The sequence below is a fragment of the Mauremys mutica genome, unplaced genomic scaffold, assembly GCF_020497125.1.
Source record: "Mauremys mutica isolate MM-2020 ecotype Southern unplaced genomic scaffold, ASM2049712v1 001107F_np12_obj, whole genome shotgun sequence".
NCBI classification, from domain to species: domain Eukaryota; kingdom Metazoa; phylum Chordata; order Testudines; family Geoemydidae; genus Mauremys; species Mauremys mutica.
Window position 1 is genome coordinate 58,984 of NW_025423119.1, and position 26,832 is coordinate 85,815.

Below are 26,832 nucleotides of genomic sequence, written 5' to 3' on the forward strand. Positions count from 1 at the left end.
CGAGCCGGGAGAGAACCCAGGAGTCCTGGCTCCCAGACCCCCCTTCCTCCCCGAGCCGGGAGAGAACCCAGGCATCCGGGCTCCCAGCCCCCACTCCCCTCCCCGAGCCGGGAGAGAACCCAGGAGTCCTGGCTCCCAGACCCCCCTTCCTCCCAGAGCCGGGAGAGAACCCAGGAGTCCTGGCTCCCAGACCCCCCCTCCCCTCCCCGAGCCGGGAGAGAACCCAGGCGTCCGGCTGCTTACGCAGGCTCCCTACAGCTGAGCGCCCTCTAGTGTCCGAACTGGGGCTGGGACTTGAGCGGGCCCTGCCCATGGGGGGGGGGGGGGGAGGGGAGCCGCTGTGGTCTCTGGCTCCCCCTGCTGGTCAGACACAGACATGCAGGGATCTCGAAGCGGGGGCGGGGCGAGGAGCAGAGCTGCAGGACACCTGGGTTCCCTTCCTGGCCCTGCCTCAGTTTCCCTGGCTGGGAAAGGGGAACGATGATCTGTCAGAGTGAGCTCCTTGGGGGCAGGAACCGCCCAGGGGGGCCCAAACCTCAGTTGGGGGGGGGGGCAGGCTCCGCACGGGGGGGCGAGCTGGGATCGTTACCAGTAGTTGATAATTAATGACTCTTTTATTATCCCAGGAACAGCGGGACAGCAGCTCCCTTGTGGGATGGGGGCCCTGCAGCCCCCCAGCCCAGTCCTGGGGTCACCCCGGCAGCCCCCCGGCAGCGGCCAGGCGGGCCTGGTAGCGCCGGCGCAGCTCCTCCATCTTCGCGGCTGGAACAGAAACAATTCACGTCAGTTCAGCAGCTGCCCCCCAGCCCCGCCCGGACGCCTGGGTTCTCTGCCTGCTCTGGGGCAACTTACGCAGCGTCGCTGGGGGGCCGGTGCCTTCGTCGCCGTGTCTCCGCTCCGCCGTCTGCACCACCTGCTCCGAGGTGTCGCTCAGCTGGGCCAGCGCCTGCAGCCCCTGGGGGAGGCTCTGGGGGTGAGACCCTGGCCCCATGGACCCTCCCCTTCCACCCACCTGGAGGGGGACCCATAGAGACCACGCCCCTTCTCCTGTAGCTCCGCCCCTCCCCATATTGCTCGGTCAAAGGGCCCCGCCCCTAGGGGCGTGGCTAGCGCCTCCCCAGCCCCCTCAGTACCTGGGTGCAGAGGGTGAGGGCCTGGTGCAGCTGCTGGGCCAGGGGCCCACAGGGGCTGAGCTGTGGGGCGGGGCCGCGGCCGCAGTGTTCCCGCAGCTCCGTCTCGTACACCTGCCCGAAGGCCCCCATCAGCTGGTGCGAGTCGCAGGCCGCCAGCGCCAGGGTCTGCAAGGCCAGGCCAGGGTCCAGGGGCTCCGCGCCCCCCCGCAGGGAGGAGCCCTGTGGGGAACGGGGGTCAGTCCGGGTGCCCCACAGGGCTCCCTTGGCCAGCAGAGAACCCAGGAGTCCTGGCTCCCAGCCCCGCCTCCCCTCCGGGAGCCGGGGAGAGAACCCAGGAGTCCTGGCTCCCAGCCCCCCTCCCCTCCGGGAGCTGGGGAGAGAACCCAGGAGTCCTGGCTCCCAGCCCCCCACTCCCCTCCTAGAACTGGGGAGAGAACCCAGGAGTCCTGGCTCCCAGCCCCGCTCCCCTCCCAGAGCCAGGGAGAGAACCCAGGAGTCCTGGCTCCCAGCCCCCCTGCTCCAACCACCAGCCCCCCATCCCCTCCCAGAGCCGGGGAGAGAACCCAGGAGTCCTGGCTCCCAGCCCCGCCTCCCCTCCGGGAGCCGGGGAGAGAACCCAGGAGTCCTGGCTCCCAGCCCCGCTCCCCTCCCGGAGCCGGGGAGAGAACCCAGGAGTCCTGGCTCCCAGCCTCCCTCCCCTCCCGGAGCTGGGGAGAGAACCCAGGAGTCCTGGCTCCCAGCCCCTGCGCTTCAACCCACCAGCCCCCCTCCGCTGACGGAGCCGGGGAGAGAACCCAGGCGTCCTGGTTCTGAGTCCCTACCCAGAGTGCACAGGGATCTCACTCTGTTCCCGGATGTACGGTTCCCCCAGAAGTCTCGGCTCCCCCCCCAGCGAGCCCACCTCTGCGCTCAGCCGCTCCAGTGTGGCGTTCGCCTCCTCCAGGGTCCTGGAGAGCTCAGCCAGCGTCTTCCCACTGGATCTCCCTGACAGCCGGCTCCTTCGGAGAAACGGGGGGTGGTTACAGCACGCAGCAGGGAGCCCGGACGCCTGGGTTCTCTGCCCAGCTCAGGGACGGGAGCGGGGGCTGGTGCGTTAGAGCAGGGGGCGCTGGGAGCCAGGACTCCTGGGTTCTCTCTCTGGCTCTGGGAGGGGAGTGGGGGCTGGGAGCCAGGACTCCTGGGTTCTCTCTCTGGCTCTGGGAGGGGAGTGGGGGCTGGGAGCCAGGACTCCTGGGTTCTCTCTCTGGCTCTGGGAGGGGAGTGGGGGCTGGGAGCCAGGACTCCTGGGTTCTCTCTCTGGCTCTGGGAGGGGAGTGGGGGCTGGGAGCCAGGACTCCTGGGTTCTCTCTCTGGCTCTGGGAGGGGAGTGGGGGCTGGGAGCCAGGACTCCTGGGTTCTCTCTCTGGCTCTGGGAGGGGAGTGGGGGCTGGGAGCCAGGACTCCTGGGTTCTCTCCAGACCTCTGGGAGAGGAACTGGCAGAGTTAGCAGAGAGGAAATCTCCATGGAGCAGGATGGGGGCAGGGCCCAGCCTTGGCTGGGGAGGGTGGTCGGTGGAGGGGACAAACCTCGTGTGGGGGGCTGGCTCCTCCAGCAGCAGGGGCTTGATGTCGGCGGTGCAGGGGGGCAGGCTGGGGGCCAGCAAGGCCGGCAAGCTGGGGCTGGAGAAGACCTCGCGCAGGAACTCCTCATTCCTCCTCGCCGCCCCCCGGAGCGACTCCTCCCTGCTGCAGGGACAGGCAGGGTCAGCCAGGACTCCTGGGTTCCCTCCCTGGCTCGGGCGGGGGGGCTGGGAGCCAGGACTCCTGGGTTCCCTCCCTGGCTCGGGCTGGGGGGCTGGGAGCCAGGACTCCTGGGTTCCCTCCCTGGCTCGGGCTGGGGGGCTGGGAGCCAGGACTCCTGGGTTCCCTCCCTGGCTCGGGCTGGGGGGCTGGGAGCCAGGACTCCTGGGTTCCCTCCCTGGCTCGGGCGGGGGGGCTGGGAGCCAGGACTCCTGGGTTCCCTCCCTGGCTCGGGCTGGGGGGCTGGGAGCCAGGACTCCTGGGTTCCCTCCCTGGCTCAGGCGGGGGGGCTGGGAGCCAGGACTCCTGGGTTCCCTCCCTGGCTCGGGCGGGGGGGCTGGGAGCCAGGACTCCTGGGTTCCCTCCCTGGCTCGGGGCGGGGGGGCTGGGAGCCAGGACTCCTGGGTTCCCTCCCTGGCTCGGGCTGGGGGGCTGGGAGCCAGGACTCCTGGGTTCTCTCCCGGCTCTGGGAGGGGAGTGGGAGCTGGTGGGTCAGAGAAGGGGGGGCTGGGAACCCGAACGCCTGGGTTCTCTCCTGGCTGTGGGAGGAGAGGGGGGGCTTGTAGGCTGGAGCACCCCCTAGTGCCCCCCCGCAGCACAGCACCCCCTAGCGCCCAGCACTGCCTGCCAGAGGAGAGCCCCCCGCAGACACCCCCCAGAGCTTGCAGCGCGCAGGCCCCCTGGACCTGGAGGTGGTCGAGTCCCCAGAGTCCGTCCCAGTGATGGCGTCCAGGTACCGGATCACATCCAGCAGCTGCTCCATGAACCGGAGCTGCCGCTCGGCACTGGCCTCTCCCTGCAGAGAGATGGTGGTGAGAGCGCCCCCTGCAGCTCGCTGCTACGCCACTCCCCTCCCCTCCCCTCCCAGAGCCAGGAGAGAACCCAGGCGTCCGGGCTCCCAGCCCCCATCCCCTCCCAGAGCCGGGAGAGAACCCAGGCGTCCGGGCTCCCAGCCCCCCTCTCCTCCCAGAGCCGGGAGAGAACCCAGGCGTCCGGGCTCCCAGGCCCCCTCCCCTCCCAGAGCCGGGAGAGAACCCAGGCGTCCGGGCTCCCAGGCCCCCTCCCCTCTCAGAGCCGGGAGAGAACCCAGGCGTCCGGGCTCCCAGCCCCCCTCCCCCCCCAGAGCCGGGAGAGAACCCAGGCGTCCTGGCTCCCAGCCCCCCCTCCCCTCCCAGAGCCGGGAGAGAACCCAGGAGTCCGGGCTCCCAGGCCCCCTCCCCTCCCAGAGCCGGGGGAGAACCCAGGCGTCCGGGCTCCCAGCCTCCCTCCCCTCCCAGAGCCGGGAGAGAACCCAGGCGTCCGGGCTCCCAGCCTCCCTCCCCTCCCAGAGCCGGGAGAGAACCCAGGCGTCCGGGCTCCCAGCCTCCCTCCCCTCCCAGAGCCGGGAGAGAACCCAGGCGTCCGGGCTATCCTAGACTCCAACACCTTAATGAGATCGAGCTCCTCGGATCGACACAGCAGCAGGTCGGAGCCCAGTTTGGCCATTTCTGTCAGGAGAGAACAGAGCCAGTGAAACCCTCACGCTGGGACGGGCCTGCCCCGCCCCTGGGCTGGGGCCTGGTGGTAAAATCCAGAGCAGGGGGCTGGGAGCCAGGACTCCTCGGTTCTCCCCCCAGCTCTGGGAGGGGAGGGGGGGCTGGTGGGTTAGAGCTGGGGGGCGGGGCTGGGAGCCAGGACTCCTGGGTTCTCCCCCCAGCTCTGGGAGGGGAGTGGGGGCTGGGGGGGTTAGAGGGGGGCTGGGAGCCAGGACTCCTGGGTTCTCCCCCCAGCTCTTGGAGGGGAGTGGGGGCTGGGGGGTTACAGGGGGGCTGGGAGCCAGGACTCCTGGGTTCTCTCCCCAGCTCTGGGAGGGGAGTGGGGGCTGGTTGGTTAGAGCTGGGGGGCGGGGCTGGGAGCCAGGACTCCTGGGTTCTCCCCCCAGCTCTAGGAGGGGAGTGGGGGCTGGGGGGTTACAGGGGGGCTGGGAGCCAGGACTCCTGGGTTCTCTCCCCAGCTCTGGGAGGGGAGGGGGGACTGGGGGGTTAGAGGGGGGCGGGGAGCCAGGACTCCTGGGTTCTCCCCCCAGCTCTGGGAGGGGAGGGGGGGCTGGTGGGTTAGAGCTGGGGGGCGGGGCTGGGAGCCAGGACTCCTGGGTTCTCCCCCCAGCTCTGGGAGGGGAGGGGGGGCTGGGGGGTTACAGGGGGGCTGGGAGCCAGGACTCCTGGGTTCTCCCCCCAGCTCTGGGAGGGGAGGGGGGGCTGGTGGTTAGAGCAGGGGGCGGCGCTGGGAGCCAGGACTCCTGGGTTCTTTCCCGGCTTTGGGAGGGGACGGGGGTCTCTGGGGGCTTGGAGGGGGGTCAGCCCTCATACATGGGCAGCTCTGGGTTGAGCTGGACACACCTTGAGTTTTCTCCTCCGTCTGCGAGTCCGTGAGGGTGGCGAATCGCTCCCGGAGGGGGGGGTTCGCTCTGGGGGCCAGGGGGAGAAAGCGTCACCGCAGGAGCCAGGCTGACGTGCCCAGCCCAGCTCTGGGCAATTCACCCCCCGCTTCGCCCTGGGGAGCTAAGGGGGGTCCCGGGGGGCGCTGGGGGGTGCTAGGGAGGTCCCAGGGGGGCACTGGGGGTGTCCCAGGTACTGGGAGGGAGGTCTGGGGGGGCTCTAGGAGAATCCCGGGGGCACTAAGGGGATCCTGGGGGGGCGCTGGGGGGGTCCCAGGTACCGGGAGCTGGGGGGTCTGGGGGCACTAGCGGGAGTCCCGGGGGGCGCTAGGGGAGGCGCTAAGGGGGGTCTCGGGGGGGGCCCGGGGGGCAATAGGGGGGTCCCGGAGGGGCGCTGGGGGGTCTCGGGGGGTCTGGTACCAGGCACTAGGGGGGCACTAGGGGGGGACCCGGGGGGGCACTAAGGGGGGGTCCCGGGTACGGGGCGCTGGGGGAGGCGCTAAGGGGGGTCTTGGGGGGGCACTAGGGGGGGTCCCGGGTACGGGGCGCTGGGGGGGGTCTGGGGGAGGCGCTAAGGGGGGTCTCGGGGGTTCCGGTACCGGGCACTAGGGTGGCACTAGGGGGGTCCCAGGGGGCGCTGGGGGGGCGCTAGGGGGAGTCCCTGGGGGGGCACTAGGGGGGTCCCGGGTACGGGGCGCGGGGGGGGGTCGGGGGGCACTAGGGGGAGTCCCGGGGGGGCACTAGGGGAGGCGCTAAGGGGGGTCTCGGGGGGGGGCCCAGGGGGCACTAGGGGGGGTCCCGGGTACGGGGCGCTGGGGGGGTCTGGGGGGGCGCTGGGGAGGAGCTAAGGGGGGTCTCGGGGGGTCCGGTACCGGGCGCAGAGCCAGGCCAGCAGCTCCAGGCGCTGGCGGGGTCGGGGGGGCACTAGGGGGGGTCACTGCGGGGCACTGGGCGGGTGGGGGGGGCAGTAGGGGGGGTCCCGGGTACGGGGCGCGGGGGTGGGCGCTGGGGGAGGCGCTAAGGGGGGTCTTGGGGGGGGCCCCGGGGGGCACTAGGGGGGTCCCGGGTACGGGGCGCTGGGGGAGGCGCTGAGGGGGGTCTCGGGGGGGGCCCGGGGGCACTGGGGGGGGGTCCCAGGTACGGGGCGCTGGGGGGGTCTGGGGGAGGCGCTGGGGGAGGCGCTAAGGGGGGTCTCGCGGGGGCACTAGGGGGGGTCCCGGGGGGGCGCTGGGGGGGTCGGGGTGGCACTAGGGGGGTCCCGGGGGGCACTAGGGGGGGTCCCGGGGGGGCACTAGGGGGGTCCCGGGTACGGGGCCCGGGGCGCTGGGGGAGGCGCGAAGGGGGGTCTCGGGGGGGGGCCCGGGGGCGCGGGGGGCGGCGCTGAGGGGGGTCTCGGGGGGGGCCCGGGGGCACTGGGGGGGGTCCCAGGTACGGGGCGCTGGGGGGGTCTGGGGGAGGCGCTGGGGGAGGCGCTAAGGGGGGTCTCGGGGGGGCACTAGGGGGGGTCCCGGGGGGGCGCTGGGGGGGTCGGGGGGGCACTAGGGGGGGTCCCGGGGGGGCACTAGGGGGGTCCCGGGGGGGCACTAGGGGGGTCCCGGGTACGGGGCCCGGGGGCGCTGGGGGAGGCGCTAAGGGGGGTCTCGGGGGGGGCCCGGGGGCGCTGGGGGAGGCGCTGAGGGGGGTCTCGGGGGGGTCCGGTACCGGGCGCAGAGCCAGGCCAGCAGCTCCAGGCGCTGGGCCGAGGGGGCGCAGAGGAGCCCCAGGGCCGCCCCAGGCTCGGCCAGGAAAACTCCGTCCAGCAGGGGGCAGCGCAGCTCCTGGGGGGACACAGGGGGTCAGATGGCTCCCCCCCACCACGGCACAATGGTTCCGCCCGCCTGGCCCCCCGTGTGATCCTCCCGCCCAGCACCCCCCTACCCCCACTAGGTGCGATGGTCCCGCCCGACAACCCTCCTCGGCACAATGGACTCACCCAGGTGCGATGGTCCCACCCGGCGCCCCCCTCCCCCCGGAGGTGTGATGGTTCCGCCCGGCGCCCCCTTCCCCCTCCGGGTGCGATGGTCCCGCTCGGTACCTTCAGTTGCTCATACACCGAGGCTGCCGCGAGCGCTGCCATCTTTCCTGCAGCCCGCGTAGCGCTGAGCCCCGCTCCAATTGGCCAGCGCAGCTGCCACTCACACTGACCTGCAGCGGTCATTGGCTGATGGCGTCACGAAAGCCACGCCCCTTTCCTATCCCGCTCCACTGTGCAGAGAGGGGCGGGGCCGGGTGACGATTATCGGGGCGGGGTGAAGGGCCGGGGCTGGGTTAAGGTTGGGGGCGGGGCCGGGTTAAGGTTATCATCGCGGGGTAAGGGGGCGGGGCCGGGTTAAGGTTAGCAGGGCCGGGTGAAGGGGCGGGGCCGGGTTAAGGTTATCGGCGCGGGGTAAGGGGGCGGGGCCAGGTTCAGGTTATCGGTGCAGGTTAAGGGGGCGGGGCCGGGTTAAGGTTACCGGTGTGGGGTAAGGGGGCGGGGCCAGGTGAAGGGTAGCAGGGCGGGATGAAGAGGCGGGCCGGGTTAAGGTTATCAGGGCCGGGTTAAGGTTATCGGCGCGGGGTAAGGGGGCGGGGCCGGGTTAAGGTTATCGGCGCAGGTTAAGGGGGCGGGGCCGGGTTAAGGTTATCGGCGCGGGGTAAGGGGGCGGGGCCGGGTGAAGGTTAGGGGTGGTGTTATTAGCAGGGCGCAGAGTCCGCAGCATGGGGGGGGGGGCTGTGCCAGGCAGCTCTTGCCGTTAGCCCCTCCCCCCTCTGGCCGGGGGGGCCGGTCCATGGGCTCAGAGGAAGCAGCGTTTCCTCTGCTCACAAAGGCAGGAAGCCGGAGGCGCTGCAGGAGGGGGGCACTGGGGGGGGCCTGTGGCTCTTCCAGGCTGGATGGGAAGTCAGGGGAGATTTGGCCAGGGGAGAGCGCCCCCCGCCGAGCCCCCCAGTGCCCAGCCCTGCCCGCCAGAGGAGAGCTCCCCCTGCCCCCCCGCCGAGCCCCCAGCCGGTGCCCCCCAGCACCCAGCCCTGCCCGCCAGAGGAGAGCTCCCCCTGCCCCCCCGCCGAGCCCCCAGCCGGTGCCCCCCAGCACCCAGCCCTGCCCGCCAGAGGAGAGCTCCCCCTGCCCCCCCACCGAGCCCCCCCGCCGGTGCCCCCCCGCACCCAGCCCTGCCTGACAGGAGAGAGTGCCCCCCACCCCGCCAACGAGCACCCCCTGCCAAACACCTGGCCCAGCGCCCCCCGCCGAGTCCTCCGCCCGGTGCCCCCCAGCACCCAGCCCTGACTCCAGAGGAGAGCTCCCCCTGCCCCCCCGCCGAGCCCCCCAGCCGGTGCCCCCCAGCACCCAGCCCTGCCTGCCAGGAGAGAGTGCCCCCCACCCGCCAACGAGCACCCCCTGCCAAACACCTGGCCCAGCGCCCCCCGCCGAGCCCTCCGCCCGGTGCCCCCCAGCGCCCAGCCCTGCCCGCCAGGGGAGAGCTCCCCCTGCCCCCCCGCCGAGCCCCCCCGCCGGTGCCCCCCAGCACCCAGACCTGCCTGCCAGGAGAGAGTGCCCCCCACCCTGCCGACGAGCACCCCCTGCCAAACACCTGGCCCAGCGCCCCCCGCCGAGTCCTCCGCCCGGTGCCCCCCAGCGCCCAGCCCTGACTCCAGGGGAGAGCTCCCCCTGCCCCCCCGCCGAGCCCCCCCGCCGGTGCCCCCCAGCACCCAGCCCTGCCTGCCAGGAGAGAGTGCCCCCCACCCTGCCGACGAGCACCCCCTGCCAAACACCTGGCCCAGCGCCCCCCGCCGAGCCCTCCGCCCGGTGCCCCCCAGCGCCCAGCCCTGCCCACCAGGGGAGAGCTCCCCCTGCCCCCCCGCCGAGCCCCCCAGCCGGTGCCCCCCAGCACCCAGCCCTGCCTGCCAGGAGAGATTGCCCCCCACCCCACCAACGAGCACCCCCTGCCAAACACCTGGCCCAGCGCCCCCCGCCGAGCCCTCCGCCCGGTGCCCCCCAGCGCCCAGCCCTGACTCCAGGGGAGAGCTCCCCCTGCCCCCCCACCAAGCCCCCCAGCCGGTGCCCCCCAGCACCCAGCCCTGCCTGCCAGGAGAGAGTGCTCCCCACCCTGCCGACGAGCACCCCCTGCCAAACACCTGGCCCAGCGCCCCCTGCCGAGCCCTCCGCCCGGTGCCCCCCAGCGCCCAGCCCTGACTCCAGGGCAAATCTCACAGTTCTGCTCCCCCAGCTCCGGACGCAGCTGGCTGCGCAGGGGAAGGGCGGTGCTGGGAAGGGAAGCTGCAGGATGGATGGGGATGGGGGGCTGCTCAGGGAAGGGGGAAAAGGCCTGATACAGGTTCCCTCCCCCGGGGCAGGCTCCAGGGACTGATCCCCAGCTTGATCCCCACCCACAGCCAAGGCCCAGCGAGAAACTGGCCATGGCCTCTGCTAGGGGAAAAGTGAGGTTCTGACCCACCAGCCCCACTCTGCTCCCGGAGCCAGGAGAGAACCCAGGAGTCCTGGCTCCCAGCCCCCCCCTGCTGTAACCACCAGCCCCCACTCCCCTCCCAGAGCCGGGAGAGAACCCAGGAGTCCTGTGCTGGGGAGAAGAATCCCCTGCTGGAAAACACTGCAGGAAGAGGGGGTTTAAGTCCAGCTTTATTGTCCCTGCTGGTTCCCAGCCCCGCCCCCCCTTCACAGCCCCTGGACACCCCGACAACAGCACGTCTGCTGCACTAGGTGGGGGGAAGTGTTAGAACAGTGAAAAAACAACCCCCCCCCCCCCCAGCCACGGGCCCAAGCATCGGCTAGTGAGGATCAGTGTGACTGTCTGGCACCTGAACACACACACACGCATGGCACATCCCCTCCGGCAGAGACACGCCAGGGTTCCTCTCCTCCAGCAGGGACACGTACGTGGGGACACCCATGGGACAGCTCCTCCAGCAGGGATGGACAGACGGACACCGTTCTTTCCTGGCTCCCAGGTCTCTGCTGCAAACCCACCGCAACACAATCTGGTTTTCAGGCCGGGAACCCTACTGAGAACTGGTTCTAGAGTTGCCAACTAGCCCCAGTTCCAATCCAGTTGTTCAAAACCCACGAGCACATGGCTGGACGTGGTCCAGGTCAGCGTTCAGTCTCGGGGTGACATTCCAGTGTAGGCATTGCGGTGAGGTCTGATGGGGAAGTGTCCTGATTCAACTTCTGGAGCTGCAAGTTCTAGACTCCAGCAGCGTAGCCTAACTGGCTCTAGAACCAAAAGAGACCAGCAAGGCAGGCGACTGGGCTCTGGATCCTTGTTCTAGGGCCCAGGTTCCAGACCTGGCACTGGAGATCACTCGACCCACTTCGAGATCTGCCGGTTCTAGACTCTGGCATGATTATTACTCTCATGGTGGCTCTAGAACCAATGGTCCAAACAAGATGGGCATTCTCTAGCTTTGTTGTATAGCCAGGGAGGTTCCAAACCTGGCCCACATGGCTTTTAAAGGATAATGCTCAAGCAATAAGGTTCTAGATAGGGTGGATCACCAATCCTGGCTACAGGTCCCAGACCTGGCACTGGAGAATCCTGAACATGGTTCTAGGGCTGTAGCTTGTAGGTTCCATCATAGTAGATTGGTAGCTTTAGAACCAAAAGGTCTCAACAAGGCAGGTAAATGTTGGCTCTGGATCCTGGTTCCAGAACTGCTGTTCCAGACCTGGCACTGGCTAATGGGGATTCCTTCACCCACATCTAGAGCTGCAGGATCTAGATTGTGGAATGGTAGCTCAGTGTCTTATAACTCTCACTGTTGCTTTAGAGCAAAAGAAGGCAGTTAATATAGGTCCTCTGTCTTTGTTTTAGAGATGCATATTGCAGACCTGGTTCTGTAGATTCCTTAATCCACTTCTAGAACTGCAGGTTCTAGACTCCACCTTGGTGGTTTCTAACTCTTATTATGGCTCTAGAACTACTGGCTCAAACAAGGCAGACAATTGTTGGTTCCACATCCTGGTTCCAGAGCTTCAGGTTCCAGATCTCGCATGTGGTTTTGAAATGGTAGTTCTGGTGCAATCAGATTCTAGGTGCAGCTGATCTCCCCCATTCTAGAGGCCCAGATTGCAGACATGGCATTAGCAGTCAAGATTTCTTAATCTGCCTCTATAGCTGCACGTTCTATGCTCCAGCATGATCGTTTACTGGCTTAATATTCTCCTAATTGAACCTCTAGAACCAAATGTCCAAACAAGATAGTTGATGCAGGTTCCAGGTTCACGTTCTGATGGTTCTGCAATGGCTCTGGGGCACCGCTGAATTCTAGAGGTCCAGGTTCCAGACGTGGCATGGCATTCAAGCTCCCATCTGTAGAGCGAAGAGTTCTAGGCTCCAGCATGACTTCACTGGGTTTTATTTTCCTTGTAGTTCCGGAACCAAAAGTGCAAACAAGGAAGTTAATTGCAGCTTCTGGGTCCCTATTCCAGAGCTGCAGGTTCCAGACCTGGCTCCAGAGCACAGATCCCAGAAAAGGCAGGTCTAGATTCATCCCCGCAGGTTCTAGCGTCCTGCCAAGGCCTAGGTTAGCCACATATCCCCTGGTAACCCCACCGACGCCTAGATTAGCCATGGGGCTCATGGGGGGTGGCAGGGGCTACGTGGGGTAACGCTGGAAGCTGCCACCCTCTTGCTCACATTCGGAGGGTGGCGGCGTGAAGAAGCAGCCTGGGGAGGAGGTGGGTGTCTGGCCGTGGCCGTCGGGGGCTCCGGGGGTCGCTGGCGATCCCTCGGCCAGCCCCAGTTCCCTTTCAAAGTCCAGCAGCTGCCCCATGAAGTTGAAGTTGGGCGAGATGTCGGCCTTCTTGCGCTTGACCAGGTCGTAGGCGTCGTTGAGCGACAGGTTGAGGCGCTGCATGAGGTAGGCCACCGTCACCGTCACCGAGCGGCTCACACCCGCCAGGCAGTGAACAAGGATGCCGCAGTTCTGGGACACGGCCTCGTCTAGGGAGGGGGAGAGACGGGGATGGGGATGGGGAGGGGGGTTACGGGAGCGTCGGCATTGTCGGCACCCTCTCTAGGGTATGGCCGTCGTTAGCAGCCCCTTGAAGTCAGAGAACTGCATAGACGAGCTCCGCTGGGTTCTCCAGTCCCTGGGGGAGGACGGGGGGAAGGGCTGGACCATGGTCAGTGAGATGGAGAGGGGGCTCATGGGGTGGGATGGGAACTCAGGCAGTGGGGAGGAGGAAGGGGGATGGAATGGACCACGGTCACTGGTCCATAGGGAGTCGGGGGACTGAAGATGGGAAGGACATACAGGGACATACGGGGCAGACCAGACCACGGTCAATGAGCCATGGGGGCAGTGGACGGGATGGACCACGGTCTCTGAGGTATGGGGGCAGGGGGAACAAGGAGAGGATGGATGGACAACAGCCAATGCGAGGCAGAGGGGGCTGATGGGATTGCAAGGAACCAAAGTCAATGAGCTGAGGGGGACATGGGGAAGGATTGGGAGGGGGTAGAGAGGGTTTACTGGGGGTGAGGGTACAGATGGGGGGCGCTGTGGGGGCGTCGTGGGGCCAGCAGGGCTCCCGGGCACGGGGGGCAGAGAGGCTGCACTGGGACTGGAGGCACAGGTGGGGGCACCGTGGGGGGCGCCGTGGGGCCGGCAGGGCTCCCGGGCACGGGGGGCAGAGAGACTGCACTGGGACTGGGGGCACAGGTGGGGGCACCGTGGGGGGCGCCGTGGGGCCGGCAGGGCTCCCGGGCACGGGGGGCAGAGAGGCTGCACTGGGACTGGGGGCACAGGTGGGGGCGCCGTGGGGGGCGCCGTGGGGCCGGCAGGGCTCCCGGGCACGGGGGGCAGAGAGGCTGCACTGGGACTGGGGGCACAGGTGGGGGCGCCGTGGGGCACCGGCACTCACCGATGAAGGCGATGGCCTCCGGGAAGAAGCGGGCCAGGTTCTGGCTCCAGTGGTCCGAGATGGGGATCTGCTTGTAGCGGAAGCCGCCCTGCTCCTCAAAGAGGTTGGGCAGGTTGGGGGTGACGTTGAGGACGTAGCGGATGCCGAGCCGGGCCAGCGTCTCCATGTTGGCCGAGTCTCGGGCGCTGCCCAGGTAGAGGTGAGGCAGGATCTGCACCGGGTAGGACGGGGGGCTGGCTGCCTCCGAGTCCCCCCCCCCGCCGCTCAGGGGTCCCGAGTCCCCGTCCGAGCCCAGGCTCAGCCCCCCCAGCCCCACCACCGGGGTCCCTGTAGGAGCGGGGGAGCTGCTGGCGCCGGGCACCTCCGGGCTGGTCTCGCAGTGATCTGGCCACTCGGACTGGAACTTGGAGAAGCCCCCTGCGGGCGGAGCAGGTGTGTTAGTATCAGTGATATTCTAGTGGGCCCTGGGGCAGGGCCGTCACCCCCAGCTCCGCTCAGACCCCCCTCTCCCGCCTGGGATCGCACCGGGGAAACTGAGGCACAGCCAGACCCTCCCCTAGGCCGCTGGGCCTGTGTCTCTGCTCTGCAGTGAGCGGGGGCGGGGGGCAGCGAGGGGCGGGGGCCCGGCCGCGGCACCGACCTTGCAGGTAATACGCCGTGCAGCCTTCCTCCCGCAGCTTGCGCAGGAGCGTGGCCAGCACCGACTCCTGGCCGCAGCGCGGCAGCGTGGCCGTGGCCTCGTCGTACAGCAGGACGGCGCCCGGCGCGGGCGGGAGCAGCGCCCGCACCGACAGCTTCCCCTTGCGCAGCCGCCTCAGCAGCAGCCCCGGCAAGGCCACGCTCAGCGCCCGGGCCACGTGGCAGGAGTCGTAGCGCTCCCGGCTGCGGCAATCCAGGATGTGCAGCCGGGCAGCCGGGGACGCCAGCTCCCCGCAGAGCCACAGGGTGGATTTCCCCAGGGCTTCCATGGGGACAAGCCGGTCCTGTCCCACGGCGCCACGGCTCAGCGTGGACCCGGGCTGGCGAGGCGGCCGCCTGGACTCAGGTCACCGGCTGCCCATCCGCCTCTGGAGGGGCCAGCGGACGCCCCCGTCGCTGTCCCCGTCTGTGCGCGTGGGGGTGAGGCCAGGGCAGATCTCAACCCCTGGAGCGAGGGCAGCTCGGGGTCACGGCTCCAGCCCCTGGCGGCTTCGCAGGGAGGCGTCCCCCGATCCCAGGAGCAGCTTCCTCTCCAGTCGCCGCTGCCTGGCTGGGCTGCAGAGCCTGGGGTGGCCGGAGAAAGGCCTCAGCCCGGGATAGAGCCGGGGCACAGGGGGCATCTGGGTGGTGAGGGAGACGAGGCCCAGCTGCCACTCGGGGCTCCACGCAGACCTGCCAGGGAGAGCGGATGGGAGTCAGCGAGCCGCAGTGGGGGGAGGGAGAGCAGGAGATCCTAGCACCATGCCGGCCCCCTGCATCCTGCCCCAGAGCCGTGACACATCCCCTGGGAGCACAGCCCGTGGGGCGGGAAGTGTGACTGCTGGCGCCCCTCACTCCCGACCCGCAGCCCCTGCCAGCCCAGCCCTGCCCCCCCAGCCCTGCTGGCGCCCCTCACTCCCGACCCGCAGCCCCTGCCAGCCCAGCCCTGCCCCCCCAGCCCTGCCGGTGCCCCTCACTCCCGACCCGCAGCCCCTGCCAGCCCAGCCCTGCCCCCCCAGCCCTGCCGGTGCCCCTCACTCCCGACCCGCAGCCCCTGCCAGCCCAGCCCTGCCCCCCCAGCCCTGCCGGTGCCCCTCACTCCCGACCCGCAGCCCCTGCCAGCCCAGCCCTGCCCCCCCAGCCCTGCCGGTGCCCCTCACTCCTGACCCGCAGCCCCTGCCCCCCCAGCCCTGCCGGTGCCCCTCACTCCCGACCCACAGCCCCCTGCCCCGGCTCCAGGCTGTAGCTGGCTCCCTGCGCAGAGGATGTGGAGGGCGTGGGGGGAGGGGAGCGGCTCAGCTGGCGTCCATGGGCCAGGCCCGGTGAAGGGCCCAGCCGAGGGTCTGGCCAGCTGCCAAGCGCTGATGTCAGCGTTAATTTGGCACCGGTATGAATAATTGATACTAACAGGAACCACAGACGTCCTCCGCCAGAGCATCCCCCTGGGACCCTGCCTGGGCTGGGGGGTCAGGATGCCTGGGTTCTCTCCCAGCTCTGCGAGGGTAGTGGGGCCTGGGGGTTTAGAATGTGGGGGGAGGGCTGGGGGTCAGGACACCTGGGTTCTATCCCCAGCTCTGCCCCCATGCTGCTGTGTGACCTTGGATAAGTCGCCTCCCATCTGTGCCTCAGTTTCCCCTATCACTTCTTTGTCTGTCCATGGCAGCGTGCCCTGGTGGGCAGAGCCCGGGACTCAGGACTCCTGGCTCGTATTCCCTGCTTTGCCACTGCCCTCCGGGGTGAACGTGTGCAATTCACAACACCGCTTTGTGCCTCGGTTCCCCCACCGGGCAGGATGCCGCCGAGCCCCTTGATCCAGCGCTCCAGGAGCGGCTGCTGAAATGCGCTGGACAGGAGCAAGTCGCCGTGCGGGGTCCCAGGGGACGACGGTTCTAGTGCGCAAACGGGGTAGCGCACAGGCCCAGGAAGAGGGGCTGAGTGGGCAGGACGGTTCTACCTCTGTGCTCTGCCAGCACCTGTGGCCTCACCTGCGCTGGCTCCTGCTCAGCAGTGCCCTGTGAGGTGGGGGCAAGCAATGCTCACTGCAGGTGGGAAAACTGAGGCACAGAGCAGGAAAGCAATTTGCTCACCTCTGCTCTAGTCCTGAATCTGTCATCAGGAGTCCTGGCTCCCAGCCCCTCCTGTTCTAACCACCAACCCCCTCCCAGAGCCGGGGAGAGAACCCAGGAGTCCTGGCTCCCAGCCCCTCCTGTTCTAACCACCAGCCCCCTCCCAGAGCCAGGGAGAGAACCCAGGAGTCCTGGCTCCCAGCCCCTCCTGTTCTAACCACCAGCCCCCTCCCAGAGCCGGGGAGAGAACCCAGGAGTCCTGGCTCCCAGCCCCTCCTGGTCTAACCAGCACCCCCCACTGCCCTCCCAGAGCCGGGGAGAGAACCCAGGAGTCCTGGCTCCCAGCCCCTCCTGTTCTAACCACCAGCCCCCTCCCAGAGCCGGGGAGAGAACCCAGGAGTCCGGGCTCCCAGCCCCTCCTGTTCTAACCACCAACCCCCTCCCAGAGCCGGGGAGAGAACCCAGGAGTCCTGGCTCCCAGCCCCTCCTGGTCTAACCAGCACCCCCCACTGCCCTCCCAGAGCCGGGGAGAGAACCCAGGAGTCCTGGCTCCCAGCCCCTCCTGGTCTAACCAGCACCCCCCACTGCCCTCCCAGAGCCGGGGAGAGAACCCAGGAGTCCTGGCTCCCAGCCCCTCCTGTTCTAACCACCAGCCCCCTCCCAGAGCCGGGGAGAGAACCCAGGAGTCCGGGCTCCCAGCCCCTCCTGGTCTAACCACCAGCCCCCACCGCCCTCCCAGAGCCGGAGCCGGAGCCGGAGAGAACCCAGGCGTCCGGGCTCACTCACCACAATGACCCCAGCCCCTGTCCGTCTGGATCCCGCCCCCTGCTCCGCTCCGCTCCGCTCCGCTCCCCCTGGCCGCTGCCCGCCGCCCACAGTCCGCGGAGCCCCTGGGCCCCGCCCGAGGCCCCGCCAGGCTCCCGGCGCTGGGGCTGCGGCGGGCGGTGCGCAGGGCCCGCCCGGCTCCACGTGCGGGCTGTGTACAGCCCGGGGCCACGCCCAGCCCGGCCCGGATTGGTGGGGAAGAGCCTGAGTGGGCGGGGCGTGACAACCTGGGGGGCTGGGAGCCAGGACTCCTGGGTTCTCTCCCGGCTCTGGGAGGGGAGTGGGGGCTGGTGGGTCAGAGAGCAGGCGGGGCTGGGAGCCAGGACTCCTGGGTTCTCTCCCTGACTCTGGGAGGGGAGTGGGGGCTGGTGGGTCAGAGCCGGGGGGCTGGGAGCCAGGACTCCTGGGTTCTCTCCCCGGCTCTGGGAGGGGAGTGGGGGCTGGTGGGTCAGAGCAGGCGGGGCTGGGAGCCAGGACTCCTGGGTTCTCTCCCCAGCTCTGGGAGGGGAGTGGGGGCTGGTGGGTCAGAGCAGTGGGGGGCTGGGAGCCAGGACTCCTGGGTTCTCTCCCCAGCTCTGGGAGGGGAGTGGGGGCTGGTGGTTAGAGCAGGGGGGGCTGGGAGCCAGGACTCCTGGGTTCTCTCCCTGACTCTGGGAGGGGAGTGGGGGCTGGTGGGTCAGAGCAGGCGGGGCTGGGAGCCAGGACTCCTGGGTTCTCTCCCTAGCTCTGGGAGGGGAGTGGGGGCTGGTGGGTCAGAGCAGGCGGGGCTGGGAGCCAGGACTCCTGGGTTCTCTCCCCGGCTCTGGGAGGGGAGTGGGGGCTGGTGGGTCAGAGCGCGGGGGCTGGGAGCCAGGACTCCTGGGTTCTCTCCCTGGCTCGGGGGTGGGGGCGTGTCTGGTGGGGGAGAGGAGGGTGGGGTTCTCCTCCTGCCTGTGGAACAGAGGAAGCGGCAGGACTCCTGGGTCCTTTATCTCTCCATGCCTTTGGAGGCAGGCCAAATCCCATGGCCTCTGTGTGTGACTCAGTTTCCCTGTTGGGTGCTCTGTCAGGCCCGGGCTCGGCGCCCCGCAGGCTGACTCAGAGCACCGGGGCGCGGGGAGACAGGAGCCCAGAATAGTCGAACAATCTCACCCTCCCACAACACAGCTCCTGTCGCCTTGGCAACGAGCAGAACTCCTCCAGCCGAGTGGGAGGGGGCTGGGGGGAGGATCGCTCGCTGGGAGGCTGACCCCTCATCGCCAGGTGTTAATTAATCCCAGCCACAGGGCAGGTAACAAATGCGGAAACTGAGTCACAGGCCTGCAGCCATGTCCCCCTCCCCCAGGAGGGGTGAGTCAGAGGCACGGGACGGCCTGATGCTCACTCCCTGTTCTGGCAACCAAATCAGACCCCTCTCTGCAGCTGAGGGGACCCAGGAGTCCTGGCCGCCAGCCCCGCACCCCCTGCTCTGCCCAGGCCCCGGCTCAGTGCTGGTTAGTCACCCGGAGCGGGCGGATGGTGTCATCTGGGCCCATGACGAGTCCCCAGAGACACGCTGGAACTCAGCGACTCATGGCAAACCCACGCAGCCTGCAGTGCACCCCCAGGACACGCGCTCACATCCGCCCCCCAGCACCCTCACACACAGGGCCCCCTGCTCTGCCCCACCTGACACACAGCCCTCCTGGAGCTGGGAGAGAACCCAGGAGTCCTGGCTCCCAGCCCCCCGCCCCGCTCTACCTCACCAGCCCCCACCCCCCTCCCAGAGCCAGGGAGAGAACCCAGGAGTCCTGGCTCCCAGCCCCCCTGCTCTAACCCACCAGACGCCACCCCCCTCCCAGAGCCAGGGAGAGAACCCAGGAGTCCTGGCTTCCAGCCCCCCTGCTCTAACCCACCAGATGCCACCCCCCTCCCAGAGCCAGGGAGAGAACCCAGGAGTCCTGGCTCCCAGCCCCCCTGCTCTAACCCACCAGACGCCACTCCCCTCCCAGAGCCAGGGAGAGAACCCAGGAGTCCTGGCTCCCAGCCCCCTACCCCACCCTATTAAAGCCATAGCTTTCTCTCCAGCCCTGCCACCCCCCTCCCAGCTCCAGGCTCGCTGCTGAGATAATCTTCAGGGCTGGGGGAGGGGAGACACGCCAGCAGTGGGGGCGGGAGGGAAGGGTGGGCACAGCCCCCTCCCTGCCCACAACATGCTGGCTGGCTGGGAGGGCCACCAGCCCCACAGGGTCCCGCTAGGGAGGGAGCAGGACGAATACGTTTGGCCGCTGAGCTGCAGACTTTCTTGCCTCCCAGGGCCATGACTCCTGCAGTGCTGGGGGGCACTGGTCCCCTCTGGGGGGCGCCAGCTCCCATCTGGTCTCAGTGCGGCACTGCCCGGGGCAGGGGGGCAGGGAATGGGACCCGGGGCCTCTCCCCTTGCGCCAGTCCTTAACCACCTGCCTGGGCCAGAGCGGGGCCGAGCTTGGAGACGGGCTACCGGGCTCGATGGGCCTCGCGCCAGCCTGCCCTTCCTGCAGGCATAGCCTGGGCTGCTTCCTGTTTCTCCTGCTGCTCTAAATTTAGAGCGAGAGCAGAGCGGGTCCATGTGCCATCAGCTTCCCACGCAGCCCCGGAGCCGCAGGGCGCGGCAGGAGGAGATGCCTGGGGGCTGAGGCAGCCCCAGAGACGGGGGCCGTGCAGTGACAGGCCAGAGGGCACTGGGCTGAGAAGTGGCACCTCCGCAAGACCAGAGGGGAGGGAGAGGAGGGTCATTGGGGCCTGAGAACGCTCACATGGGGCCCCAATCTCGGCCGGGATCTGGGCGGCACCAGCACCGGGGGTCACGATCTCGGCCGGACTGTGGGCGGCACCAGCACCGGGGGCCCGGATCTCGGCCGGGGTCTGGGCGGCGCCGGCACCGGGGCCCTCGATCTCGGCCGGGGTCTGGATGGCGCCGGGGGCCCCAATCTCGGCCGGGATCTGGGCGGCACCAGCACCAGGGGTCACGATCTCGGCCGGGGTCTGCGCTGCGCTGGCACCGGGGCCCCCGATCTCGGCCGGGGTCTGGGCGGCGCCGGCACCGGGGCCCTCGATCTCGGCCGGGGTCTGGGCGGCGCCGGGGGCCCCGATCACGGCCGGGGTCTGGGTGGCGCCGGCACCGGGGCCCCCGATCTCGGCCGGGGTCTGCGCTGCGCTGGCACCGGGGGCCCTGACCTCGGCCAGGCTGTGGGCGGCACCGGGGCCCCCGATCTCGGCCGGGGTCTGGGTGGCGCCAGCACCACGCCCACGCCTGCTGCCATAGTGTGCCCTGCTCGGCTGATGGACGCTGGGCCGTAGAGAGCTGGAAATGACGCGGCCCCGAGAGGCCATTATAAATAGACAGCGATCGATACCTCGCAGACCAGGCCTCGTGCAGGAGGAACCCGCTCCCGTTTTCCTGCAGCCTCTTCCCGCCTCAGAGAGCCCTGCCCGGAAGGCCCGAGATCAAGGCCCGACCGAGATCAGGGCCCCGTGGCCCCCCAGGCCCCAACCGAGATCAGGGCCCGTCACCCCGGGCGCCCCCCAGGCCCCAGCTGAGATCAGGCCCCGTCGCCCCGGGCGCCCCCCAGACCCCGGCTGAGATCAGGCCCCGTCGCCCCGGGCGCCCCCCAGGCCCCGGCTGAGATCAGGCCCCGTCGCCCCGGGCGCCCCCCAGGCCCCGGCTGAGATCAGGCCCAGTGGCCCCGGGCGCCCCCCAGGCCCCGGCTGAGATCAGGCCCCGTCGCCCCGGGCGCCCCCCCCGCCCCGGCGGGGATCAGGCCCCGTCGCCCCGGGCGCCCCCCCACGGCCCGGCTGAGATCAGGCCCCGTCGCCCCGGGCGCCCCCCCAGGCCCCGGCTGAGATCAGGCCCCGTCGCCCCGGGCGCCCCCCCAGGCCCCGGCTGAGATCAGGCCCCGTCGCCCCGGGCGCCCCCCCAGGCCCCGGCTGAGATCAGGCCCAGTGGCCCCGGGCGCCCCCCCAGGCCCCGGCTGAGATCAGGCCCAGTGGCCCCGGGCGCCCCCCAGGCCCCGGCTGAGATCAGGCCCCGTCGCCCCGGGCGTCCCCCAGGCCCCGGCTGAGATCAGGCCCCGTCGCCCCGGGCGCCCCCCAGGCCCCGGCTGAGATCAGGCCCCGTCGCCCCGGGCGCCCCCCAGGCCCCGGCTGAGATCAGGCCCCGTCGCCCCGGGCGCCCCCCAGGCCCCGGCTGAGATCAGGCCCCGTCGCCCCGGGCGCCCCCCAGGCCCCGGCTGAGATCAGGCCCCGTCGCCCCGGGCGCCCCCCAGGCCCCGGCTGAGATCAGGCCCCGTCGCCCCGGGCGCCCCCCAGGCCCCGGCTGAGATCAGGCCCCGTCACACAGAGATTAACCTGGCTTTTGCTGCCAGCAGCTGAAATGGGGAAACTGAGGCACACTGCTGTGTGGCTGTGGCTAAGCACCCAGCTGAAACTGGGGAGTAGAACGGGGGAAACCGAGGCACAGCGGAGTGCTAGAGGTGACTGTAAGCACCACTTAGCATCTTTCCTGTCTGTAACCCCTCATTTCTCAAGGAGACCTGTTGCTCTCAGACCTGGGCCTGGTTCTGGGGTAGCCTCTTGGATCCGGCGGATTCGGGGTCGGTCCCGGTGCAGGAACCCAGCTGAGGGATCCACTTGTTCTCTGTGCTGCTCACTCCCCCCCACCCCCGCCGCCTGTGAATGGAAACCATGGCAACAGCAAGCGGGTGAGGATGAACTGAGTCATCTTCCAGAGCCCAGCCTGGTTCGGGGCTGCGGGACTGTTGATTCGGGGGGGGGGATATTAACAGCCCCCCCAGCCCTGCCGGTGCCCCTCACTCCCGACCCGCAGCCCCTGCTAGCCGAGCCCTGCCCCCCCGCAGCCCTGCCGGTGCCCCTCACTCCTGCCCCTGCTCTCTGGGCCCCTCCCTCAATGCCTGCAACTCCTCCCCCTGCTCTCTGGGCCCCTCCCCCAACCCCTGCAACTCCTCCCCCTGCTCTCTGGGCCCCTCCCCCAACCCCTGCAACTCCTCCCCCTGTTCTCTGGGCCCCTCCCCCAACCCCTGCAACTCCTCCCCCTGCTCTCTGGGCCCCTCCCCCAGCCCCTGCAACTCCTCCCCCTGCTCTCTGGGCCCCTCCCCCAGCCCCTGCAACTCCTCCCCCTGCTCTCTGGGCCCCTCCCTCAACGCCTGCAACTCCTCCCCCTGCTCTCTGGGCCCCTCCCCCAACCCCTGCAACTCCTCCCCCTGTTCTCTGGGCCCCTCCCCCAACCCCTGCAACTCCTCCCCCTGCTCACTGGGCCCCTCCCCCAGCCCCTCGAACTCCTCCCCCTGCTCTCTGGGCCCCTCCCCCAGCCCCTGCAACTCCTCCCCCTGCTCTCTGGGCCCCTCCCCCAGCCCCTGCAACGCCTCCCCCTGCTCTCTGGGCCCCTCCCCCTCCTCTCTGGGCCCCAACCCCTGCACCTTTCTAACCCCTCCCCCTGTCTTACAGCCCCAACCCCGCTCCTCTGCTCCGCCTCTCGTCCTGGCTGCTCCTCATGCGATTGGCCAATGCCGCCTCGCGCCTCGCCTCGAGGTTGGCCAGTTCTCCCTTCCCGCCCAGCGCGGGAGACGGCGTCGTGTGATTGGCCGCCGCTCAGGCCTCAGGGCCAATCAGAGGAAGGCGCGAAACCGCACGGGGAGCAAGAGAGCCGCCACACTCCGCCTCTTCCAGTTGGCCAGCCTGCCTCTGCCTCTAGCCAATCAGAGGCAGGAAAAGGCACCGCCCTTACGGAGGACCCCAGGGTGGGCTGACATGGCGGGTGCCTGTCCCGAAGTGGACGCGGACGGACGGAAGGGAGAAGCCCACAGCTCCCCCGCATTGCGGAGAGCGGGGAGTCCAGTCACCAGCTCCGCCGAGATCGGGCGGCGCGGGTTATTATCAGGCACTTGTGGGTGACACCTACATCCGGACGGGAAGGACCCCGCAACCCGGAAGTGGGGGCCTCCCTGTCGTACAGAGCCGGCTACATCCGGGCACCGGCGCCGCGGGGCCTAGCGGTGACCGGAGCCCCAGGCTGGTTCATGGGGACGGCTCAAGCCGGCGAGGGCTCCTGATTGGGTGAGGGGCACAGGTCACGTGGCCCCAGGGCGGCGGGAGGAAGTGACGCGGTGGGCACGGAAGGGTCAAGGGCCACACGTGATGTCATCAAAGTATGCGGTGACGTCACTGTGTTGTGTCACATGACGCCGTTGTGAGGCGTATGCTGTCATCTCACTGCAGAGTGATGTCACAGAAGGGCGGGACGTCATGCCTCTCGACTGTTGTCATGGTGACAGTGCACAGCTGGTGATGTCATGGCACTGGGGTGATGATGTCTTGCTGGCTGATGTCATCGAGCGAGGTCACCAGCCCACCTGATGTCACACAGGGTCGCGGCAGTGCTGGGTGATGTCATCGAGTGAGGTCACCAACGCACCTGATGTCACATAGGGTCGCGGCAGTGCTGGGTGATGTCATCGAGTGAGGTCACCAGCCCACCTGATGTCACACAGGGTCGTGGCAGTGCTGGGTGATGTCATCGAGTGAGGTCACCAGCCCACCTGATGTCACACAGGGTCGCGGCAGTGCTGGGTGATGTCATCGAGTGAGGTCACCAGCCCACCTGATGTCACACAGGGTCGCGGCAGTGCTGGGTGATGTCATCGAGTGAGGTCACCAGCCCACCTGATGTCACACAGGGTCGTGGCAGTGCTGGGTGATGTCATCGAGTGAGGTCACCAGCCCACCTGATGTCACACAGGGTCGCGGCAGTGCTGGGTGATGTCATCGAGTGAGGTCACCAGCCCACCTGATGTCACACAGGGTCATGGCAGTGCTGGGTGATGTCATACCAAACGCGGTCATGGTAGCGGGTGGTGGCGCCGGGGAGTGACTTGCTGGTCTCTCTGCACAGGCAGCGGCGGGCGCCATGGAGCCCGACCGGGCGGCGAGCGACCAGATTGGGCCGGGAGCCATCGAGACCAAGATCCATTTCAAGGTCACCCGGTTCATCATGGAGGCAGGTAAAAGCTTGGGGGCTGCCTTGCTGGGGGAGAGAGGAGGGTGGGGCGGTGTGGGGTACAGGGGCGACCGTGCTGCCGGGGGGGCAGTGCCTACTGGGGGATGGGAGGCCCTGCCAAATGGGCAGAATGGGAGGGACAAGGGGCAGCCGACCAGTGTGGGGCATAGACGAGGTGGCCAGTCAATTGGGGGATGCCTAATGGGAAGCCGGCACCATATCCCTGAGGGGGAAGGGGGGCCATGCCAGTTGGGGAAGGGGTGGGTGGCATGTCGGTTGGGGGTGGCTCCCCCCTCCCTCACAGTGACACCTCCCTCCCCCCCAGGGGTGAAGCTGGGCCTGCGCTCCATCCCTGTGGCCACGGCCTGCACCATCTACCACAGTTTCTTCATGGCCACGGTGGCCCCAGGGCCCTATGACCCCTACCTGGTGGCCATGGCTGCGCTGTACCTGGCGGGGAAGGTGGAGGAGCAGCACCTACGCACCCGGGACATCATCAACGTCAGCCACCGGTAACCCCAGCCTGCCTCCGGCCGGGGGTCTGCACCCCGCATCCTAGGGGGTAGAACTGGGGGCCGGGAGCCAGGACTCCTGGGTTCTCTCCCCGGCCCTGGGAGGGGCGGGAGTCTGGTGGCTGGGAGCCAGGATTCCTGGGTTCTCTCCTTGGCTCTGAGAGGGGAGCTGGGTCTGGTGGGTTAGAGCAGGGGGGAGCTGGGAGACAGGACTCCTGGGTTCTTCCCCAGCTCTGGGAGGGGAGTCGCGTCTGCAGGGCTAGAGTAGGAAGGGTGGGGGCCAGGATTCCTGTCTCCCCCGTCCCAGCCCCCGCTAACCTCCCCCTCCCCAGGTACTTACACTCCCAGAGCGACCCCCTGGAACTCGACTCCCATTTCTGGGAGCTGCGGGACAGCATCGTCCAGTGCGAGCTGCTCATGCTGCGGGTGCTCGGCTTCCGCGTCTCCTTCCGGCACCCCCACAAGGTGGGTCCTCAGGACGGGCCTGGGGGCGCAGCGGAGGGACACAGGGGATTTGCCCTGAACCTGCCGCTCTGCCCTGCAAGGAAGGGACTGGCAATGGAGGCTAGGATGCCTGGGTTCTATGGGGAAGGGGGGGCTGGTGGGTTGGAGCTGGGGGCTAGGAGCCAGGACTCCTGGGTCCCCCCTCATCCCATCATCCCCCCATCTCTCCCTGCAGTACCTGCTCCATTACCTGCTCTCCCTGAGGCAGTGGATGAACCGGCACAGCTGGGAGCGAACCCCTGTCTCGGCGGCAGCCTGGGCACTGCTCCGGGACAGCTACCACGGGGGGCTGTGTGTGCGCTACCCCCCTCAGCACGTGGCGGTGGCCGTGCTGTACCTCGCCCTGCACTGCTACGGGGTGGAGGTGCCCGCCCACGCACAGGCCCAGAGACCCTGGTGGCAGGTAAGAGACGCAGGGACTCAGCCCGCACCTTGGGGCCCTTCTCCTAGGGAAACTGAGGCACAGGGGGAAAGTGGCTGGCTCAGGGTAACAGAGAACCAGTGGCGGAGCCCGGGACAGAACCCAGGCGTCCTGCCTCCCAGTCCCCCCTTCTCTGATGCTCTAAAACAGCTTTGCCCCAGCCAGCCAGTCCCTGCCCTGGGGCCGGGTGGGAGCCTGCGCCCCCCAGAGGGGACAGGCCCCATTCCCCGCCCCCCTGAGCCAGCCAGTCCCTGCCCTGGGCCTGAGTGGAAGCCGGCTCCCCCTAGAGGGGAGAGGCCCCTGCCCCATTCCCCGCCCCCCTGAGCCAGCCAGTCCCTGCCCTGGGCCTGAGTGGAAGCCGGCTCCCCCTAGAGGGGACAGGCCCCTGCCCCACTGCAGAGCTCCCCAGCGGTTCATAGGATCTCAGGGTTGGAGGGGACCTCAGGAGGTATCTAGTGCAGTGTCTCTCAGACTTTTCTACTGGTGCCCCCGGTCACACAGCAGCCTCTGAGTGCGACCCCCCACCAATAAATTAACAATACTTTTAAATATATTTAACACCATTATAAATGCTGGAGGCAACGCAGGGTTTGAGGTGGAGGCTGACAGCTCACGACCCCCAGTAATAACCTTGCGACCCCCTGAGGGCTCCCGACCCCCAGTTTGAGATCCCCTGAACTAGTCCAATCCCCTGCCCCAAGCAGGCCCCATCCCCAGCTAAATCAGGCTGCGGTCCCTGCGCCGCTGCTCCCCTCGCTTTCCTCCTCTGCAGGTGTTCAGTGAAGATCTCAGCCAGGCTCAGATTGACCAGATCGTATTGGACCTGATCCAGATTTACACCTTGGATGCGGAAATCTCCTAATGGGGTCCAGAGAGCGACCCAATGCTGGGGAGGGGACAGGCCCCATTCCCACCCCCCCAGCCAGCCAGTCCCTGCCCTGGAGCCAGATCGGAGCCGGCGCCCCCCAGAGGGGACAGGCCCCTGCCCCATTCCCCATCCCCCTGAGCCAGCCAGTCTCCACCCTGGGGCCAGATCAGAGCCGGTGCCCCCTCGAGGGGAAAGACCCCTGCCCCATTCCCAGCCCCCTGAGCCAGCCAGTCCCTGCCCTGGGGCCAGATCGGAGCCGGTGCCCCCAAGAGGGGAAAGACCCCTGCCCCATTCCCACCCCCCTGAGCCAGCCAGTCCCTGCCCTGGGGCCAGATCGGAGCCGGCGCCCCCAGAGGGGACAGGCCCCTGCCCCATTCCCAGCCCCCTGAGCCAGCCAGTCTCCACCCTGGGGCCAGATCGGAGCCGGCGCCCCCCAGAGGGGACAGGCCCCAGGCCCCATTCCCAGCCCCCTGAGCCAGCCAGTCTCCGCCCTGGGGCCAGATTGGAGCCGGTGCCCCCAGAGGGGACAGGCCCCAGGCCCCATTCCCCATCCCCCTGAGCCAGCCAGTCCCTGCCCTGGGGCCAGATCGGAGCCGGTGCCCCCTCGAGGGGAAAGACCCCAGGCCCCATTCCCCCTGAGCCAGCCAGTCCCTGCCCTGGGGCCAGATCGGAGCTGGCGCCCCCTAGAGGGGAAAGACCCCAGGCCCCATTCCCAGCCCCCTGA

General features: G+C 69.1%; 3 protein-coding genes across 14 annotated transcripts; 1 reads left to right on the plus strand and 2 right to left on the minus strand.

Moving 5' to 3' along the window:
- Nucleotides 1-595: 595 nt before the first annotated feature.
- LOC123357850 (HAUS augmin-like complex subunit 7) lies at nt 596-11,893 on the minus strand. 8 transcript variants are annotated; one of them, XM_045000787.1, is made up of 11 exons: nt 9,554-9,559; nt 7,403-7,512; nt 7,030-7,145; nt 5,291-5,358; nt 4,338-4,399; nt 3,599-3,708; nt 2,700-2,858; nt 2,035-2,131; nt 1,134-1,352; nt 853-955; nt 596-762 (listed from the first exon to the last, which is right to left on the minus strand). In XM_045000787.1, the coding sequence occupies exons 2-11, from the start codon at nt 7,442-7,444 to the stop codon at nt 692-694; spliced, it is 1,047 nt and encodes a 348-aa protein (XP_044856722.1). In that variant the 5' UTR covers nt 7,445-7,512; nt 9,554-9,559; the 3' UTR covers nt 596-691. The 8 variants fall into 8 exon arrangements, with proteins under 8 accessions (XP_044856722.1, XP_044856721.1, XP_044856720.1 ...); XM_045000786.1 differs by lacking the exons at nt 7,403-7,512; nt 9,554-9,559 and adding an exon at nt 10,159-11,890; XM_045000785.1 differs by lacking the exon at nt 9,554-9,559 and having other exon boundaries at nt 2,700-2,855; nt 7,403-7,572.
- Nucleotides 11,894-11,955: 62 nt separating this feature from the next.
- Nucleotides 11,956-21,596, minus strand: LOC123357851 (dual specificity protein phosphatase 9-like). 3 transcript variants are annotated; one of them, XM_045000793.1, is made up of 4 exons: nt 21,339-21,596; nt 13,866-14,596; nt 13,226-13,642; nt 11,956-12,302 (listed from the first exon to the last, which is right to left on the minus strand). In XM_045000793.1, the coding sequence occupies exons 2-4, from the start codon at nt 14,191-14,193 to the stop codon at nt 11,956-11,958; spliced, it is 1,092 nt and encodes a 363-aa protein (XP_044856728.1). In that variant the 5' UTR covers nt 14,194-14,596; nt 21,339-21,596. The 3 variants fall into 3 exon arrangements, with proteins under 3 accessions (XP_044856728.1, XP_044856729.1, XP_044856730.1); XM_045000794.1 differs by lacking the exon at nt 21,339-21,596 and adding an exon at nt 16,756-16,796; XM_045000795.1 differs by lacking the exon at nt 21,339-21,596 and having other exon boundaries at nt 13,866-14,637.
- LOC123357852 (cyclin-Q-like) lies at nt 21,334-26,405 on the plus strand. 3 transcript variants are annotated; one of them, XM_045000799.1, is made up of 6 exons: nt 21,334-21,491; nt 23,699-23,807; nt 24,129-24,315; nt 24,648-24,780; nt 24,995-25,222; nt 26,013-26,403. In XM_045000799.1, exons 2-6 carry the CDS (start codon nt 23,714-23,716, stop codon nt 26,100-26,102), a joined length of 732 nt encoding a protein of 243 aa, XP_044856734.1. In that variant the 5' UTR covers nt 21,334-21,491; nt 23,699-23,713; the 3' UTR covers nt 26,103-26,403. The 3 variants fall into 3 exon arrangements, with proteins under 3 accessions (XP_044856734.1, XP_044856732.1, XP_044856731.1); XM_045000797.1 differs by lacking the exon at nt 21,334-21,491 and adding an exon at nt 22,707-22,863 and having other exon boundaries at nt 26,013-26,402; XM_045000796.1 differs by lacking the exon at nt 21,334-21,491 and adding an exon at nt 22,991-23,074 and having other exon boundaries at nt 26,013-26,405.
- Nucleotides 26,406-26,832: the final 427 nt, after the last annotated feature.

What these genes read in the sequence shown, in the direction of transcription:
- LOC123357850 (XM_045000784.1), bottom strand. Translation starts at nt 7,525, where the DNA reads ATGACCGCTGCAGGTCAGTGTGAGTGGCAGCTGCGCTGGCCAATTGGA. An exon ending in CGGTGTATGAGCAACTGAAG is followed by an intron (nt 7,146 to 7,402) that starts GTACCGAGCGGG and finishes GTGTCCCCCCAG; the next exon opens with GAGCTGCGCTGCCCCCTGCT. An exon ending in CCCTCACCCTCTGCACCCAG is followed by an intron (nt 956 to 1,133) that starts GTACTGAGGGGG and finishes AGCCTCCCCCAG; the next exon opens with GGGCTGCAGGCGCTGGCCCA.
- LOC123357851 (XM_045000793.1), bottom strand. Translation starts at nt 14,193, where the DNA reads ATGGAAGCCCTGGGGAAATCCACCCTGTGGCTCTGCGGGGAGCTGGCG. An exon ending in CACGGCGTATTACCTGCAAG is followed by an intron (nt 13,643 to 13,865) that starts GTCGGTGCCGCG and finishes CTCCGCCCGCAG; the next exon opens with GGGGCTTCTCCAAGTTCCAG. An exon ending in GGAGGCCATCGCCTTCATCG is followed by an intron (nt 12,303 to 13,225) that starts GTGAGTGCCGGT and finishes CCCCCTCCCTAG; the next exon opens with ACGAGGCCGTGTCCCAGAAC.
- LOC123357852 (XM_045000796.1), top strand. Translation starts at nt 23,006, where the DNA reads ATGCTGTCATCTCACTGCAGAGTGATGTCACAGAAGGGCGGGACGTCA. An exon ending in CCTTCCGGCACCCCCACAAG is followed by an intron (nt 24,781 to 24,994) that starts GTGGGTCCTCAG and finishes CTCTCCCTGCAG; the next exon opens with TACCTGCTCCATTACCTGCT. An exon ending in CCCAGAGACCCTGGTGGCAG is followed by an intron (nt 25,223 to 26,012) that starts GTAAGAGACGCA and finishes CCTCCTCTGCAG; the next exon opens with GTGTTCAGTGAAGATCTCAG.